General features: G+C 46.0%; 1 protein-coding gene across 1 annotated transcript; it reads right to left on the bottom strand.

The window, feature by feature from the left end:
- Positions 1 to 1,907: 1,907 nt before the first annotated feature.
- Positions 1,908 to 20,091, bottom strand: LOC135903029 (cathepsin D-like). Its single transcript, XM_065433401.1, has 7 exons — positions 19,951 to 20,091; positions 13,179 to 13,269; positions 7,878 to 7,992; positions 6,466 to 6,937; positions 5,653 to 5,797; positions 2,789 to 2,887; positions 1,908 to 2,160 (listed from the first exon to the last, which is right to left on the bottom strand). The coding sequence occupies exons 1-7, from the start codon at positions 20,016 to 20,018 to the stop codon at positions 1,996 to 1,998; spliced, it is 1,155 nt and encodes a 384-aa protein (XP_065289473.1). The 5' UTR covers positions 20,019 to 20,091; the 3' UTR covers positions 1,908 to 1,995.
- Between the last annotated feature and the right edge of the window lie 357 nt (positions 20,092 to 20,448).

Genomic DNA, 20,448 nt, shown 5'->3' on the forward strand with positions numbered 1-20,448 from the left:
ACAAACATTCAAATGTGCTGCAAACAAATGACATGTATGTCAAGACTAGCAAGCCAATACACCATATATCAAGCATATTTATTTCTGAACCACGTGTTGTTTACCTTCTAGTAGCAGCCAACGTCCCCACAAAGGCCTTGTTGTAGCAGGCAGCAGCTTGTGTTTAGTGCGTGGAGTGTGTTGCTGTATACTGGTGCCGTCCTCATTACTGCATGTCTGGAACAGAAAATTTGACTGCATCAAAAATTCAAAAAGCATTTTGCAATATGAAATGCAAAAAGGTGTGACATGTATATTGTAGTGGTTTGCGACTGCAGAACATGTGCAAATGTACACTATCTGTTCTAGGGCGCTTAAGCAGCATGTTAAATAAATATTACTATTGTCCATAAAATTGATGTCTGCCTAACTACAGTGCATGTCAACAGCGTAAGTATTATTAAGATCACAAATGCGAACATTCGTGCGCTCATTTATACACTTGATGAGATCACACTGCTGGTTCCACAAGCAAATGCACGAAAGTCATGAAGCTATTGCAACTGATGCATTATTTTTCTGCACGCACGTGATGCACCGCTTCACTACTGCAAAAATTATTTCCCTTGCAGTAAACCTAACTGAACAGCAAGAACATTTGGAACCAGCAAGGACGAAATATGGGTGAATTGTCATGCTTGCCAACTGCGTAATACATAAAATTCTGTACTTTCACTTCATATTACCAAAGGATTATTCGGTTTTGTGGACGAAAGAAGTTGCCGGTGGACTCAAAAAAAGTTTTATATGTATATTGATACGGCTACTCAGTCACCAATGGCTACGGCTACAATAACATGAAAAATGTGACGCGCGTTCCGATATCGCTCTCTTTTTTTCCTGATTGTGTATAACGACGGCCTCGCAACTAAAGGTTTATTTAGGAAACAGCAACGGAGGATCCTGACTGCCCATATGTAATGCAGTTCGTTAACTTGTATCCGCCTGTAAGTTAATGAGACGAATATTATATAACGATTCAACGACTCACCGTTATTGCCGTTGTCAGCCGCAACAGAATCCGGCTCCCGTTTCGATGCAGACATGTTCCAAATGGCTCACGACCGAAACCTAGCTTTCGGGCTTTCATGTCCGTTTGCAAACATGTCACTTCACCCGAAGTTAAATAACGCGAGACATCGAAGCGCAATAAACTAGTTTTAGCAACAAAGAAGCGACCAGTCTGCGAACGAATGAATCCGTGCCGCCGTGCACTCGAAAATACCGGTAAAATTTTTAAATCCTGGGCAGACCTCACGTGAAAGATCGACGATGCTGAACGCTATTTGCGTTTATAGGGACAAAGACGGATAAACTTACTAATAAAGAATACAATATATAATTAGCAATGATAATTCTGCCCTCTTGTTTATGTAATAAAAATGCTTTTGTAATTGTAGGGGAAAGTTTGTAAGATAAAATTGTGCTTATTGCGGCGCCTCTAGCGGGAAATATTGGAACTAACGTAAGCATCCCGATGTGTTTCTACTGGGCTGGTTTTATTAGCAGCGCCGCGGAGTCGATTTTTTCACCCTCTGTGGCCATTTCTTGAACTTGAGGGTCTGCGGGGCCTGGTTTCACGTTGAAGTCTGTGTGACGTCAAGCCTCGTTGACGCCAGGCTGACGTATGCAGTCGCTGGAAGTTACCGCGAAAAAAAAACTACAAATAAATAAAATAAAGATAGAAGTTTGGCCTTCATGTTGTTTTCTAGTAATCAACCTCCTATAACGCGAGGCTAAAAAAAAGTTTTCAAATAACACCCTATCAGACCAAAATGATTACTACTGCTCTTTAGCTTACCTTTATAGGTAGTGTTCCCTGAAATGTCCGCTATTTGCAAGTCAGCAATGCAGAGCAGGCATCAGAGTATGTCAGTTTATTGCGTAGTTTTGTGTTCACCATCTCACGGCAACGTAACTTTGAAGAGGAACGCACATGGATGCGTGCAGGAGGATCTAGCGCGCTTCGGCAAATCCGATTCTGTCGGCATCTCGGTCAAAGACTGTGTAGAATTTCCGCATGAAAACTTGACCCAGGATCCACAAGGGCTTCTTCGTGCCATAGTCGTCAGTAGTTCCAAGGCCGGCGTAGCATCGCACTTGGTTGTCGAATGCTAGCAACTGCGTTGCGAAAAGAAGGGAGTCGTAACAATGCAATTTCCGAAGCGATGGTGCACGCACGCAGCGAAGAAATCGGGGAACGTATTCACAAAAAAGCACTTACGCAAAAATTGTTCGTAAGATAAAATTCAAGCAAATCCTGGTACCGGACGTACTATTAGCGAAGTCATCTGGTCAATGGCAAACACACGTACGAAAAAAAAGTCTTCTGAAACCGGCTCCATCTGTCTATTATTTTTACCTTATACTATTTGGCACCTCTTAATGTCGACGCTGTGCGCACCGCAGTCACCAGCTCAGCGGAGAGCGGTTTTGTGCTTGAGTGAACAAAAATAAGAGCAATAGTACCACAGAAAAGAAAGCACCAAACAGAGACAGAATTACAGGAAATGACACTTGCAGACGCAATGAAGAAGTTCGCCACGCCGCTGGGTTATTTGCCATGAAAACTAGCGACGAAAGATACGAAACAATGGGAAAATAACATAATTTTTGTAATTGCTTTTGAGATACTGGTACAAGCATCATGACACATTGGTTTTAGTTCTTTTTGATTTCCACGTCCTTCCTCTTTTGCCCATGCTGCTCAAATAATGATTCCAGTCTATAAAAAAAGCTTTCAGCTTACCTTCACTATGTAGTCCGCACCTTTGAGTGTATGCTGTCTGCCGCCAATGGTGAATACGAGCTTCGGCAACTTGCTAACTTTCTTGCAATCCAGGAGGTACTGTAGTATTTTACAAGAAAAGAAAAAGAGGTAACACTGACGTCTTAGCCATGTCCCCTTCAAACATACGGTCATCATTTCGTCGATATACCATCGGGCTCATTCTCAGATATACTACATTATATGCCATTATGGTGATAACTATGTCGGTAATTTTCATCCGAGAACCATAACTACATTGAAATATCGAATATGTTACCTTGCAATCTAGTGCTTGACAGCGTTTTATTTTGAACAGAGACTTGTTATTTCGGTTCGTTTGTTCTTTTTGTATTGCCCTCCTTACCAGGACGAGCATAGGCCCAGCAGTACGAACGAACGAGCAAACGCATGAATTAATGAATTAATTAATAGGGCTGATATTGTATTTATGACAGGTGCACTTAGAGCCCCCATACATGTACAACCAGCGCTACAAATAACCCCCTTAATACATGTTGAAATGGGCCCAGTGGCGTCGACATTTCATTTTTTTTAAAGGCGAAGCATTGTTTGCCTATTCAACGCCGTTTGTCCTTCTTCGTTGTTTCCTTGCCGTTTACATTCGAGGATGTAAATCGACAACTTGGGCGACTGAGTATATGCTGACTGCTGTCTTGCCGAGTGTACAGGGCCACTGGACCGTAATAAAGTTGTACTCACTCACTCACTGTACATGTGCCCAGATAGACAACTTGCTGGTGGCCGCTGTCTGGCCGATAGTGCAGAAAACTTAGCTCACCGGGTATGTGCCCGAAGAGGCAAATTCGGCACTGGATATATATGCGTAACTGGGTACGCACTACTGGATATGTGCCGAAACTTGGCCAATTCCCCAGAATGGATGCCCCACTATGAGTCAAGGAGCCTTAAATTTATTTTCATACGTGCTGTACTTCATTGTGCCCCATACAACTATCATCAACGTTATTCCCTCGGCAAGCATCATGCATCGCGTTCGTCCTCGTGACGCATATCGACAGCTAACAGCTAGGGCTGACTAACAGCTACACAGGCGCCAAGACTGTGCTCACGTCATCCGTTACTGCCAAGTCAAGCAAGCTTCGCGTTATTTAGGTTCCAACATTGCGTTTGATCGTTGTGTGTGTGTGCGTGTTTTGTTTTCTAGAACAGGTGGGGTTACATGAGAATACGTTGCAATGTTGTTCATATGTTAACATACCGGTAGTATAAATAAAAGCATAAGCAATCGAACACAGGGTCAGCCTAGATATGATAGATAATGGCCCAACGCTGAAGTAGGAAACAAAGAATAGAAGGACGTACAAATCATCGGTTACACCTGTTCAAAAAAAGCAAACATAATAAATGTAGTGGTGTACCAGTCCGTGTACAAGCCAGTGCGCGTGCTGGTATTTTTGAGACTACTATATTTGTCCTTTTCTTTTGTTTACACGCACTAGATCGTAAAGTTTGTATTGACGTTTGTGGTTCCCCTTGCTCGCTTCTTTCTCTTCTTACTGAGAAAAAGTATAAATTGAGCTCTCTGAGCTTGCAGTCACACTCTTGATGAAGGCTGGACCCCGGCTGAAACGTCAGTAAAGTGACGTTATTTTTCCTACGTGCTTCTAGTCCTTGAACTATTTCTGCGCCAGATCCTGTGATGCTATGCTTCACTGATATATATATATATATATATATATATATATATATATATATATATATATATATATATATATATATATATATATATATATATATATATATATATATATCCACTGTTCAGGAAAGCTACCATGGTGCACACAACCTGATGTGAGCCACGACGGTCTTCCACTTTATCGAGTCAACATAGCCTTAAAGACCAACATTTGAGGTGTTTAATTAATATTTACAAGCCCGTTATATCTCATTAAAATGAAAAATATACCAGCGAGTAGCACAATATAAGAATAACAACAGATTTATCGGCGTGTATTACGTCGGCACCTTGGAAAAAGATGAGTAAGATTATAAGTACATGAAGCTTCAATGAAATCTCAGTTGCTCATTCCTATTGCTATAATGGCGCAAAGATGATCGAATTGAGTGAAAGAATAAGCGCAGTGGAATCGTTACTTGATTCGAAGATCACCAGGGACACTCTGTACGTAGACGATGCATGCTTAGCCAAAATTGCCTAGCATGCTGAAATTTCCTTCTATTCAGAACAACAGCAGTAACAAGAGGACGACAGGTCTTGGAAGTTAACTTGATTGGGCCCTTTCTGTACCCGATTTGCACATCAGTTCATGTGCGCTAGCTTTTACTGCCCGAACTGTAGCGTTGGGCTTTGCAGCCATATTTCGAGAGCAAGCAGATGACGTTACAGGACAGAATTTGTTTATCGGCCAAAAAGAAAAACAAACGCTGTAAAACGACAGCTGGTGGGAGTTAATACGGAGGGCCCCATTCGTAGACGGTTAGGTCGGTGTATAATGTTCGGTGTTCGTAATTGTTTCTGGTTCGAGTATCACTTCCCATGTGCGTGGTACTTCCCTACTAACCGCAGCGTTCCCCACAGTAGACGTCCTAAACAAGTTTATAACGTCATGTCATCATGCGTGATGACATTGAAATACTATCGTATTAACATAGATTACATACTCAACGCCATGGGTTCTGCGTGAGCTTCCTTTGTACATGTCACGGTTGCTGGCATAAAGTACAGTTAAAGAGCACGATACTGCGTAGCAAGCACGACCAGCAAAGGCCTGATCTGAGGACGTGGGAGCATCTTAGCGAAGGTGCGGATATCTGCTCAGAAAACGATTGTATATACGCGCCTTCCCGTGCTCTGTCTTCTGGGCGCCAATCACTGTGCTGATCCTGTCGATTTCTTCGCCGGGTCCTTCGATGAACGACGATCCTGAGTCAACTACAGTCCAGCAGCCGCCGACACAGAAACGTTTGTCGCCTCCAGCTTGAACCCTTGGGGCGAAGAAAGATGTATTTGGTTAACACGACCGTGGTACTTGTTCGCTCACAAAAGGAATAATAGAGAAAGAAAAAAGAGCAGGGGCTTCTGAAGTATATCTTGAAACGTGTGTGTGTGGGAGGAGGGAGGGGATGAATTTACTACAGCATATTGCAGTTAGGGGGGGGGGGGGGGGGACAGATACTTTAATTTTTGTTCCGGTGCCTCTGGAGAGGAAGTAGAGAAGGAAAACGTCTTCGCATGCGGCTAATTTCTCGCTAAACGCTCTAGGCGTGTATGTACATTTTCTTTCGAATGAAACGAATTTTGTTCATATTGGTTGAGCGGTTGCCTAATTACATTTCCCCTGCTTATGGCCCTCGGCCCCCTAATGAAGCTTCCCCTGTACCTTCATGAACGTCTCGTAACCTGAAGCACCCCAACCGACGTCATCTTTTCATCGTAGACTCGAGCTGTTGATGGTTTGTTCACATCGCGTTCACAATCTTTCGCCCAATCTTCTGTGCCAAAGGACCTGTGAATTTCACGGTGATATAGCATTTGTTGACGCCTGTTACGCCTTTCTTAACTATTGTTTTCTCGTTTAGTCCTGCAGCAATGCCGTGGGGGGTGACGAAAATGGAAAGTGCAAATTAGTTAAGAAGCGTATACTTCCGCTTACCGGTCCATCTTGAATTCCCAGTGGCGCTTCTTGGTGACCGACACGTAGTGCATGCTGCCCTTGAAGTGTTCGTGGTTGATGCCACCGAGTACCAGTTCTCCGGCGGGTCTGCCGCTTGAGCTGCTTCCCAGGTAGAAGGAGAAGACGGATTGGGGCACCAGATTGTGCTCCATTATGGCGTCGAACACCGGTTTCACCTTTAGTGACGACACCTTAGGGTAGGCCAGCCCGATAATACCGTCGAAGGGAACGTCCCGCCCAATCTCTCCGTCGAACGGTTCGGGCCGGAAGATGCCTTGCGACGCGTGCGTGATTTCGGCGAATGGCTGTGCGGGCACCGCACCGTTGCCTAGGTGCAGCGTGTCGGAGGAGAGCACACCCTTTACCTCGCCGCTGCCGTACTTGATGGACACCGCCGTACCGTCTGAGACGTGCGAGCTGGAGTGCGAATGATCGTATTTCCGGCGGTCATCTGCGAACGCGCAGGCGGTCAACGCTAAGTGAAGCTCAATGCAGAAAACTTAATAATGCCCAGAAACCCATCACTTCCAAGGCAAGAGGAGGCATGTATACCACAAATTCTTGCTTAATGCGTTACTCGCCCATTCAAGAGCTGTAAGAGGGGACATAATGACATAACTCTACATAATTCTACATAATCGGATATTCGTTTCTATTGTAATATAAGAGAGGAGAACACTTATCATAGTGTACACAGACAAAATCCGATGAAAGTGGTGACTATTCTGAATGATTTTTCTGCAGCAGATACGCGGCTGTTGCGCAACGTTCGAGGAAGTGAACGCGCGGAGCAGATATAACTGCTGCTCATAATCTCCAATGATTTAGTAAAGATTTGTACCCCCTTTAGAAAACCTACAAATTTGTTGTCATGATTGAGGTGAAATGTGTACCATTCTTGGGCAATATCTCAGCAAGTTTCCGTACATGTAAACCGGTACGCGCTATAAGGTGGTAATACACTTGCCCCTTCAACGAACATAACATCCTGAGTGGCGCGCCATTACTTTGTTCGATTATTGTCGTTGTTGGGGTGCTCCCTGCAGATGTGATCACCTTTCAGTTGTTTCTCATTTAAAATATTCTTAGTTGACCAAGCCTTCCAGTTGTGAACGGCATTACATGTGTCAAACTGTAAATAAGCCTTTCTCTTCAGCAAACGGAATACAGCCAATCTTTAAATTTATTTTCTCCATAAATAAGACAACATTCATTATTCAATTGGATATTCCGTGGTCGTTCGTCTCGACTATTCGTCTTATATTCAAATAAGAAGGTTAGCTATTTGAGCACCCCAGCAAGAGAAACAAAACATTTATAAGAAGTTGGTGTTCGTTACTAAGAATAAGTTATTTAAGTTTACATCAGAACATCTTGTGTTAGTTACTCACGGCATCCTTCCGTACACCGAACAGACGGGACCCAGAAGTCAGCGGAGCCCGTGTCAAAGATAATACGGAATGTTTGACCTGGCGTACCCAGCTTCACTTCACCGATGTAGTCCATCTGTATGTCAAAATTCACGAATTACTGAATGGCACTCATGAAGTGGAAGACGTCATTCGGCATCTGCCCATAAGCACAAAAGCTTTCGGAGCACGGTATTCGAGAAAAAAAAAAACGATATTTAATCGCTGCTATTGAAACAGTCGTCGATTCGAAAGGCACCGGTATGTTATATAGATCCACGCATTTCTCATCAAAATTTCTATTTGACGGTAGAATTCGTAACAAAATTTAACTATTTGGAGCCTGCAGTCCTACAATAACTTTTGCGGTCGGTGGTACAATGTAAAGGCCCCCCACTCATGTCACCGGTGTTGAGTCTCAAAACAGAAAGTTCCCAACTTTACGGGTGTCCTGGCCTGGCACTGACTGCTGACGGCCAAAGAAAAAAGGTCCCTTTGAGGTGACAGGAACCGCCACATTCTGAAGAAGCGGTAACGACTGCCAAGGCCAGGCTCCTCAAACCGCAACAAGCTGACCGTCACAGAGAGCCTACGAATTGCTACAAGAAGCCGATGTCGACGACTTCCGTGGGAAAGGCGAAAAACTGCCTATTCTGAAATGATAAAAAAAAGAAAAAGAAAAACGCCAGAGCATATATCTAATGCTGCCTGATCCCGGCCGCGTTACTTAAGAGAAAGCAAAATCTCTTCAAGCTTCCAGGGGTACCATATCCCAACTGTTCGATTTTTCAACCTACTTCTAAAGGAAGGGGTGAACCGGTTTGCTCTTTTCATGACTTAGTGTTGCTACCAAGTATGGGTTAGCAAGATGCAAGCAACATACACAGAAAAGAAGTTAGGCATCCACGTGGCACTGCAAAAATAAGGAAGGAACTTTGGTTCCACCTGGAAAAGCAAAGACGTCATTTGGGTATACTACCAGAGATGATGCCGAACGATTATTATTTCCTCCAAACGACAGGGCAAGATTGCTCTTGAATTCTGGAGTACCTGATCACCCCTCATGAAGGCGTTCTCGTTGGCGGCCCACATGCGGAGCTCTGGCACCGCGAGTCACCCCCGCCGTGGTATGGCGGCGTGAACTCGTCCGAAAAATGACCACCGCCTCAAACGAAAAAGACACTGCACACCCGTGGTGGTGGAAGCCTTGCTTGGGGCGGTTGTACGGATCATGATGGTCGGCTAAGATCTGAATTCTCATCAGTGGACAGCGCTTTATGAGCTGTCCTCTCTTCCACCTGACAAAACAAGGTGTTGCGATAAAATGGCTGGAGTGCAGCGAACAGTTCGGCCATTCCGATTGGCCGGAAATAAGGTGATTAAACTCCCGCGTCTAGTGACCCAGTGAAAACGACTGCGTAAAAAGCGGACATCTTGGGTGTTGTGCAGTGTGTGCTCTGACGTGTAGTGTGCTTCCATAACAATAGATCCAGTTGTAAATATACAAACTAAGCCCATTAGTTTCTTCCAACCTCCCGACGTCACCTCCTCTCACACAAGCAACTGCCAGCGATAGAGACAGACGACGGCGTGGGTCCACTTAGTCAGCTTAGTGCGACACCCCGGTGTAGCCCAGGCCCGCTACAATGCTTTACGCGCTCCGGCAACGTAGGCAAGCGACCCTCCGCGTGACGCCCAACTCGGAACCACCAACCCCAGAACGAGAAACACCGGAGAATGCGAACGCTATAGACGTCAGACTCTGGAGTTTTGCAAGACGCGTAGCGCCACCTGCCGGTGCGAAGAGGCAGTAATTGAGTAGTGCGAAGCCCGACTTTCTTGCTAAGTTGCCTATGCAGCTAGCGACTGCTAAACAACGATTTAACTAGATTTTGGTCCACATTGCGAATGTTTTGCGCATTTGACGCCCAGACAGAGAGATATGAATTTCTCCGCTAGTCGGTCGCGCCGTCGAATAGGTGTTCTGTGGCGAAACTGCCAAGCGCTGGCTGATGGAGGAAACGGCAGCAACCTCGATAGCTCAGCGCGCAGCGAAGAAACGCCGCAATCGACGCTACCGTTGTGTTGTAAATTGCATGAACATGAAGGACTGAATAACAACGTTCAGTTTTACCTATTTCCATCGCGATCGTATGAAGGGGAAAGGCGAGAGCGCTTGATAAGGGCCGTTCAACGTGTTGGGTAATCGATTTACTTGCATTCGCCACAACACAGCGGCTCGCATGAGAAAGTGCGATAATGTTGTTCTGCTGTAATTGTGCAGCGTAGCCCTGACGGAGGACCGCGGTAACCAAGCGAAAACTCAAGAATATGCAGCCGCCACTTCATTGGCAACATAAAAAATTGGCTGAAGGCTTAGCTTGGTTAAGCCTGGAAGATTGCGAAAGCAATACCCTTGGCTGCGCCTTGGTTCGGCTGATGGTGTGGACATGGTTGCCCTTTGTTAAACTTATGGCTATACATCATCCGACATAGCGCAAGGCAGCGCGCCGACCACTGCGAGGAGCCGAGCTGTAGCCCCATTTATCCTCCTAGCGTGACGTCACACCAGCGAGCGCCCTCTCTCGGTAGCGCCGCAACAGCGGCGCGCAAGGCTTCGTCTCCACCATCGATGCTGCGAGCTGGGGCCCCGTCTCTCGGCCTGGCGTGACCTCACATGGTCACGTGACGCGCAGCTGCGTAAGGAGGCGCCACGACCACCGATAAGCCGAAAGTGCGAGCAGTATTGCTTTCGCAATAAAAACAACGTTGCGAACCATCCTGTGTATGTGCCATCGATATTTCCACCTGTTAACAAACGTCCGCCTCCGCTTGACTCAACGAGTGGAACGGATAGATTTGGCTGGTCAGTTTAACCAAACATTTTGGTTCGTTTATGAATTCAAAATCTTGTTCTAGAGCATCGTTGTATCGCGAGCTCATTTCTAGTTTCGGTATTTTGTATGTCCTGCGCCGATACAACAAGCACGTTTCGCAATGTGGTGAGCCTGCTCGACTGCGTCTTTCATAAGTGAGCAATAATGTTGCTGTAGGAGCACTGGATGAGTAATTGCGATGTAACGCACATGTGTAGAAAAAGATGTCGCGTTTATTTACATTTATATGTGCGCGTGTGTTGCTTGAAGCGTCTGCGAAAAGTTCAAAGGTACTGCGCTATGATGTAGCTCCTGCGAGACGGAAAGACGCGGCGCGCAGGCACTGTAGAAAGCTTACTTTCGTTATATTCGCACGCTGTTTGCTGCCTTGGAAAACGCTTTCTGTTTGCTGCCCTGAAAAAGGCTATGGAAGGATTTACTCTCTGTAAATAACTGCGAGAAAAGAACATTAGGATAAAATGCATAAAAATATAGGAGATACTCAACTCTTGTGTTCAGGACATTTGAATATGAAACAAATTGAAATGCTTAGATCTTTATGCTGATATGCATATAAACAAACCTGATACTCTCTGTACTTGCGAGTTGCAGCACGCAGAAAAAACACGAGACTTCTTTTATACTGTACACGTACTTCGCCCTGCTGAGCTTCCTCCCTTTCCGAAGCGTGGATGGGCGGAAGAAGCTTTGCAGGTTCTTGATTTTCAGGAAAGCGTGTCTCAACACAACCGAAAAAGGAGCGTCCATTGTGGCCTATGCACCATCGCTTGCGGACAGCTCTTTTTGCCCTACTCAGTTCGTACCAAGGCTGCGATGGGGGCGCTGTTGACGTGTTTTCCCGCAGCGCTACCTGGGCAGAGTCTGAGGTCTATATACACGCACTACACAGACTTCGGCCGTCAGCGAGCTCAAAGTCCCGTGTCGCTGCAGGCAAGTGTCAGCAGTCGAAATAAGCAAGGTACGATTAGAGCTTGGAGGAAAAGCAGCAGGAAAAAGATTAATAGGACCGGATACGGGATTCGTTACAGGTATAGCTAACTATACAAGGTGGATATAGGGGTCTTAAGCAAGACCTTTACTATTAAGGAAACATGGGGGAAATGCTAGAATGATAAGCATGTATAGATTACTTGATTAGTTCAAGCAGGCTAAGTGACTATTTTTCACTGCACCATATTAAAGGGAATGCTAAGGAAACATCATCACCAGTGACCTATGCGTTCTGGTGACGACAGTGGTGGCCGTCGCACCCTTTTGACAGGAATGATAAACGTAAATAACGAACCTTCGGGGGTATTTGTGCGAATGGCATCAATGTATTTGTGCGTTTATGAAAATCACAGTGCAGATGCGCGCTGCCTTAGTGGCAATAGTTGCTGAGCATGAGGTCGCGGGATCGAATCCAGGCCACGGCGGCCGTATTTCGATGGGGGCGAAATGCGAAAACACCGTTGTACTTAGATTTACGTCCACGTTAAAGAACCCCAGGTGGTCGAAATTTCCGAAGTCCTCCACTACGGCGTGCCTCATAATCAGAAAGTGGTTTTGGCACGTAAAACACCATAGTTTAATTTTTTTTATTGGCAATAGGGATCCCTGCATGTCAGGGTCATCGTGTGTCGAAGTGCGATGCAATCCATAGAACTTCATTCAAAAATTATTACAGGGAACTCTGACATCAGTGTCTATAGGGGAGAGGAAAGTATTGTGTTTCAGCCTTCATAAGAATGGTGGGCAGTATACATAGATTTGCCTAAGCTTCGTCCTTTTGGCTTCAAACTGCCGCTCCTTTGCACATTGATTATTTTCAACAAAATATTTCGTTGTAGATGCCACAGTTCGGAATGACTACGCATGTGCGCGGAAACTTGTTGCCTTCGTGTGCTTAGCAAAATAAGATTTCTCCAAAATTTAGAAAGACAACGCCTCATATACGACACAAGAATGCATGAAGCCACAAGCCCGAAGAGTGGGCAAATTCATGTAATACCCATGATTCTTATGGTATCTGAGCTATCGCAGTGCCATATTTACCATTATAGCGATTTTGGTGGGGCACTGCATGACACAATCGTTTCGCCTCAAGTTGGTCCGCTTAAGCAACGACATTTGTGCCGGGATGGTCAGTGCATCGAACATTTGATTGCGGTCGGTCACATAGTGGCGTCAGATAACGAAAACTGATCACGAGCTGCTTGTGGGTATCATTGGAGAGCAGGACGTGAAGTGAAAGACGTGAAGGATGTGAAGAAAGAGCAGGTCGCGAGTGAAAGAACGCCACCAATAGCGTTCTTTCACTTCACCATTTTTACTTTTACTCTGATCGTTTTTCTTCACCGCGTTGTCCCCGGTTAGTTGCAGAAAGAATATTTCACACTTTACTCACGTTCATGTGATTTTCGAGATGTTCGTGAATCGGTGTATTCGCTCTGCCAAGCGAAGAAGTCCAGTTAGACTCGACCAGCATTAGGGGCACCCTGCAAAGGAACGTGAAATGTTTACTCGCAATATGTTGGTTATTAATTTAAAGGTTAGATAGCTTTCTTTTCATTTGGCTATATAGGAAGGATGGCAGTTGCTCCGGAGACCCTGTCGTTGAGGTGGGCCGCCACTCTGTGCAGCTCAGACCTCGGACTCCAGACGTAGGCAGTCCAGCAAGCCCGTGAGGCGGCGTTGAGGCAGGGCCTTGACGTTCCCCCGTGGGAGACCTGATCCCAGGTCCCATTAAACCTTGCCGGACGTACAATAATGTTGCATCCATCCATCCATCCATCCATCCATCCATCCATCCATCCATCCATCCATCCATCCATCCATCCATCCATCCATCCATCCATCCACCCACCCACCCACCCACCCACCCACCCATCCATCCATCCATCCATCCATCCATCCATCCATCCATCCATCCATCCATCCATCCATCCATCCATCCATCCATCCATCCATCCATTCCATTCCATTCCATTCCATTCCATTCCGTCCGTCCGTCCGTCCGTCCGTCCGTCCGTCCGTCCGTCCGTCGGTCCGTCCAATATGCTTAGAAGCCTTGCTCTTTCATAAAGCTACGGTTACGATTTCCCCGCAATAAGTTACAGAAATCACCTATTTTTCTCTACTATTTGTCTTCGCTGCTCACTGTTTGTCGTTGCAATGGCAGGGACATCCGATGACATGTCCGATATCACGATTGCCTGCCGTCCTTGAGCTTCTATTATTCTGTCCGAAGCACTTCGTAAATTCGGTACAAGTATAAAGCAATATCGGATCTTTCTTCTTAAATACGATCAAATGTAGAGCTTAACGACCCAATGCAGGCTGAACAATGGGCTATAAGGGATTCCACTTATCGAAAGGCTCCGGATTAATTTTGACCCTCTGATTTTGTTCTTAAGTGCAACCAAAGCACGGTACACGGGCATTGTTCATGCCTTTGGTTCCATGTGTTCCATCGAAGCATAGCTTTATCCTTATCTGGCTTAGAAATATGCCATCATAGATGCACTAATGTTACGATGACTCGGCTACAACATTATCATTGTAGAATATTTGGTATAGTGAAGGAGGCACGCACAATCATGTTACCAATGTGAAACAGTAGTGCCGAGTTGCTTGGCCGATTCCATGATTTAAATTTCTGGCGTGATGTGAGTGCGATGGTATTTGTGACCAAAAGATTGATGCCTTCATCAGAAATGGCGTTCGTGCTGGGTGGTTTCGTGAATTTTCTTAACACCAACCTCTCATTCGGATCGCCAAGGAGCGGCGCGCACACAACACCAATATACCCAGTGTTTCAGCGAACACTAATTTTTTTAAAGGTTGCCTGAGCAGGTAGCATAATTCTAGTTCATGAGCTGGTGTAAGCGAAGAGGCGGACATTACTTGCACGAAGAACTGATAGGCATGATCGACTAATTAAAAAAATTCACTCATTCAGTTTTTAACTGATTACCTCGTCGCCCATATTGCAATTTACAAATTCTAGCCGTGGAGTTCGCAAGGCGGATCCATTGGAACGAATTTGCAGGATGACACCAGTTTCTAGATATTAATCCTTGAAGTCTGCAGAGAAATTCATTGGCGTTCCCGTTACTCTCTTAACAAAATTAACAAAACGTCGTTTTATGCATTCAAGTACTTATTTCTTATTTGCCATCGCAGCAAGTGTCCGATGTTAGCTATAACGAAGACCTGCTTCGGGCCAGGTAACGATGAAGGGCATGTTCTCTGCGCATATAGATACAGCATTCAACACAATTTCAACACGCCGTGGTTGCTTATTGGCTATGGTGTTAGGCTGCTAAGCACGTGGTCGCGGGATCGAATCCCGGCCACGGCGGCCGCGTTTCGCTGGGCGTCAAATGCGAAAACACCCGTGTACTTAGATTTAGGTGCATCTTAAAGCACCCCAGGTGGTCGAAATTTTTTGAGTTCCCCACTACGGCGTGCCTCAAAAACAGAAAGTGGTTTTGGCACGTAAGACCCCATAACTTAGTGAACCCAATTTCAATTCAATAAAACTAAATTGAAAACTCATATGACAGCACCACCTAACGATTCTTTTCATTCTCTATTCTTTCCGCCCTTCGTCATTGGTTCGCACGAAGCCGCGCCTCCGCTATCGCCCACATCGGCTACTCAGCGGTACGGGTGACAAGAAATTTATAGAATCGGACGAAAGTAATCGCTGCGTAATGCTGTCCAGAATGCGGTGAAGTGCTATGGACGGCAAAGTCCAGCCACTATTAACAGTCTGAAGCGAGACAGATACGGCAGGAATAGGAGCCGGCTCGCGAAATGCAAGTCATACTCTCGTGAGAGCGCATCGTCAATCTGAAAATGATCGGAAACACGATGTTTCATCACTGCCTTCCTCGGCCAATTTTATACTGATGTGCTGTCAACACAGTATAACTTCGTATAACCACGTACATGCAGTGCTTAGATTCGAATATTCCCCGAGCACGGCGACTTTCCGCGCAGGGTTCCTTTCGTCTGGCATTTTTTTTTCTTCTTCTTTATGTGTCACACTGATATCAGTGATAACGATGGTGCGGTGGCGTGCGAGTCAGTGACGAAAAGCATATTAGTGAATACGGCGAGGAAAAGAAAGGGGAAAAAATAAACTTGGAGGCATAGAGGCACCAATACATCCACAAATATTCCAGCATCGTGGTTAAAGAAGCGAGCATCCGGGTTCCAGCTGTCAGCCATATTATCACATTTGCCGTTTTCCGCACTAAGTTGGATTAACTTTGGTCGTACTGTGCTCTGTGCGTCCGTACGCGTGTACCCAGTGGCAGCGCTTGTCGACTTTACACAACACGTATCCCACTTCACGGATTGACTAATTGGCTCCCACCGGCGTGTTGACATATATAAGGGCTGTTTCGAGACATTGCGTCGGCTGCTTACGGACATTGAAGGCACCGTTGCCCAACTGCTGCAGCCACCGGCCACAGTGGCCACAGCTCGACCTCTCCAATTCAGCCATTGCGGTGTACACATTACAAGTCGTGCGTCCTGTTGACTTGTTTCTTTGCGTGCTCCCCGGGTCGGTGAAACATGGACGAGGACGGTGACCACGGAAATTAACTGGACACCAAAAAGAAACTGTGTTCGCTACCACCTTCGCCAGCGCGCTGCAGACAGTAACGTACAAGGTAAGCCCCAGCTTGCGACGGTGGCGCGTGTTCACGGTTATCTATTGAGTTATTCTGTGTATATTGAGTGTCGAGTATGCTGGCACTCCCTGGATTTATTTCTCGCTGCTTTGCCAAATTATGTGAGGTTACCTCTGCATACGTTAGCCCGACGATCCTTGTACAGGTATTCTCCGTGATGGAAGCGAAGAGGACAGGGGAGGATCGAGAGGCGCGGCGCGCGTATATAGCTTTAGGCATAGAAAACACCAGGGATGCTAGCCAACCGCAGTCCTCTGCCGATTGCATCAGGGGCATTGACCCGTTCTGAATGCTGTAGCGTTCCGACGGCGACTTTTGTGTCAAGCTATAGCTCGGGCGCAAGAGTGCTCGTTATCGAAATGGGGTTTCATGGAAGCAAACAGCACCCGACATTTTTTCTCCAGCTTCATCCAGCCACACTGAAGAACTCACATTGTCATAATTTTGCTTCGCCGGTCGGCCGTGCTGTCGCAAAAGTAGGCCGCCACATTTCTTTTTATTTCGTCTTCGTTCGCCTGCCTTCGTCATCTCTCCGCTTTGCCGGGCGCCGCGACAGCGAAGTTGTGACCTAACATCCCTATACCTTCACCCAGCGCCTCGTTCAGCCCACATTGACCGAGTGTGTTGCGGACAGACCAGGCGCTTACTCTGGTTATGATGAGTACGTGATTTCTGCTTGCCTAAGTATTTACATAATTAGCCCGTTCAGATTCGAGGATCTTCCTCTTCCGTGCATCCTGCGTGCGCCGGATGCCTACGATGGGTTCCTTTCCTACTTGTCATATGTCTAAGGGGCGACGACGTCCTGCTCCGAACTTCGTGCAGCAGACAGAGTTCCTTCTTTACTCTTATCGCATCGACAACACCGCGGTGGCGGAAAAGACGTTCATTTCGAGCACTGTGCTATTTCGCTTAGCGCATACACTATACCCATACTCCTCGTCCTCGGATGACTGAAGCATGTGTCGCTTCAGATCGTCGACTTTATTTTCGTTCGACAAAGGAAATCGGTACCACGATCATTGACGAACCATGTACCAATCTGCGCAACACCCTTGCACACGCCTGCCAGCACATGTATATAGGCGAAAGTCGTGGCCGTGTACTGAAAAGGCAAATTGTCGGCCATACCTATGAAATATAAAGTTAGTTGCTTTATTTTGTAATGATTGAAGTTTACTGGCGTCACAAGAAGTCTTCGGAGGCCAGACAACGCACTTACATATATTCCACTATTGGCCTGATTATGTACCGTTTGCATTCCTTCGCAGAATTCTTTAACCTATGCTCTAAATATGCGAGTTTGTGAATCCCTTCTATTACGCAAAGCGTATATCTCTCCCCCAGTTCAGGTTCGGGGAAAATGTTACGCCATAGTCTCATAATTCATTTATATGAGGGAAATATAGAAATGGTACTTATTGCTAGTTGTAATGCATTGCACGAAGCGCCAAACTAAAACAAAGCTGGTTGTTTAATAGAATTTAGTGAACCATGCAGAGTACCGAACACAGTCATTAGCGCATTATTGCATTTCTGTGGCTCTTTTCAGTAACCTTTATGGTGTCATTATTATATGCTGCAAATTAAGGCGCGTCTAGAACTGAGCCCTTCCACAGGTAATTAAGAATACCCCATAATGCATAGTTAAGTATGATGCGAGGGCAGGAAACTGGGAAACGAATGGCCAGCTATCTCCGTAACATAAAAAATATATCAGTGTAGTAACTAAGAAATGCAAAACAAAATAATTTAATAGTGATTCGATAATTATGATTTCGCATTCTGAAAAAGAAAGCTTCGATTCCTTCCCATTCGCGCAGCACAGGGTTGGCAGTAAGAGTGAACCAGCACGGCTCCCTTTGCTGTTCTGACGGCGTTGCGGACTGCAGTTCACAGTACCAGTGGTGTAGCAACGGGGAGGGGGGGACGTGGCGTGGGCCCCGGGTTCAAGGGGCCAGGGGGGGGGGTGTCACATACGTCTGAAGACACCCGCAACTTGTCGATATGCTCGCCTTCCTCGACTACACCCGGGGGGGGGTGACAGAAAACCTAGCTACGCCACTGCACAGTACACACACACGCACGCGCACACGTGTACACACATACGCGCCCACAAACGCACAATCGTACACATACACACACTTACACACACACACGCGCACACACACATGCACATACACCACACGCATACACACCCACACACATGCACATACACCACACGCATACACACCCACGCACACATCACACAAGCACATACACGCACACGCACACACTCACACGCACGTACACACACACGCACGCACACATGATTGCAAAAGCACACACAGGCACTCGAACACACACACACACTCGCGTGCGCCCACGCACACATACCCACACATACACGCACACACGCACACTTGCGTGTGTGCTCAAGTGTGTCTGTGCACATATGTGTCTATCTCATTTTTGTCCTTCGTATAAGCAGTATAGCGCAGCAAGCAGAACGATGCCCACACGTGCACACGCACGCGCACACACAGTCGGTCATTCGGTGCTTGATCAAAGCGCTTGAACCTGTAAAGACAGCTATATCGTGCATGTCCGATCATGTGTCAACACAGCTGGACATGTGAACAGATGCACTCACAAAACCAAATAAATCTGTTCCAAGGAAACTGTCCACGTACATTGGTTTAGATTTCAGTTCTTTCTTTTTCTTGTCGGTCTGTATAAGTGCTTAGTTTCGCGAAACTTTTCGTGTACTTTTGCCTGCACCCCCCCCCCCCTTTTTCTGGTCTATAAACCGGGTAATATCATTGCATGTTATGAAAACGTTCTCCATTTTTTTTAATTGCTTAGGACATTCCTGCTGTTTTTTTCTTGTTTCTTTTCCAGCTTTCGATGCAAAGATACATACACAGCTCTTATGGAGACTTATGCCCTGCCTCTACCTGTTTTTCTCAGAGAGCAGATTTGAGTCGTGGATCATTATACATCGTTTTTCCTCGATTCCACGCATTTCATATTTTACTTCTCGCTGCACCGACTGGCCTATCCTCGTAATGAAGACGATGGAACTTCATTTGAGCAAATAGGCGAGAAAAAAAAAGGGGGCTGAAAAAAATAAAACGTTATATATTATGCCGATCTCATTCTAGTTATTATGTAGCGGTCAATTTCAATTTAGTTTCTTTTTAGTGCGAGAATGGTACACAGGACCATTTCTTGCAGGCATTTCTTTCTGCTGGAGTTGAAATTCTTGCGAAAGAGAGCAAGGCTGTGAATGTTAACTGATTCTGTAATAAATTTCATGATGATGCCCATTTCGGAAGTCTTTGCGCTGACTGCATATTTTTTTTTTCAATTAAGAAAATGTAGAAACATGTTGCGAATCACGAACGTTGAAGACAACCGATTTCATGCCACCCATACTGCAGTTACATTGTTTGCTCCGCCGCTGTGAGTGGAAGTTTGATTCGATGTTACCTGAACTGGCCCGACGCAGTACCGATCACGGACAGTGCAGCGATGAACGCAAACCCCGCGCCCATCATCTTGGCAGTGCAGTTCTCTGCGCCGTTTGGATGGAGACTGCCGCTGTCGTGGAGTTTTCCGGCGAGCGAAGCCTCCACGTGTCGTCACTGTTGCCTCGTAGCAATCTCTTATCGACGAGCTTAGTCAGGCCAACTGCACTCACACTTCGTGGAGGGAGTTTTGCATTTCGTCAGATATGCTTGATGTCTTGTTTTTGGCCTAAGCTTCAAGTTGTCTACCTTGACAAAAGCTGGAAATAGCTACCCCCCCCCCCCCACCCTCTATTGCTTGAGGGTGGCTCTAAGAAAGGGCGAAGGGGGCGGCAGCCGACCTCCTCCCGAATCGCCTTCCTTTTATCACCACGGAGTTTCAAGTGACGAAAGGCACCCTCCTTCACCTCCAAAGAAAATGAAGAATCATTCTCTCCATTAATGAATACGTCGTCACGCA

Source organism: Dermacentor albipictus, chromosome 1 (genome assembly GCF_038994185.2).
Source record: "Dermacentor albipictus isolate Rhodes 1998 colony chromosome 1, USDA_Dalb.pri_finalv2, whole genome shotgun sequence".
NCBI classification, from domain to species: Eukaryota; Metazoa; Arthropoda; class Arachnida; order Ixodida; family Ixodidae; genus Dermacentor; species Dermacentor albipictus.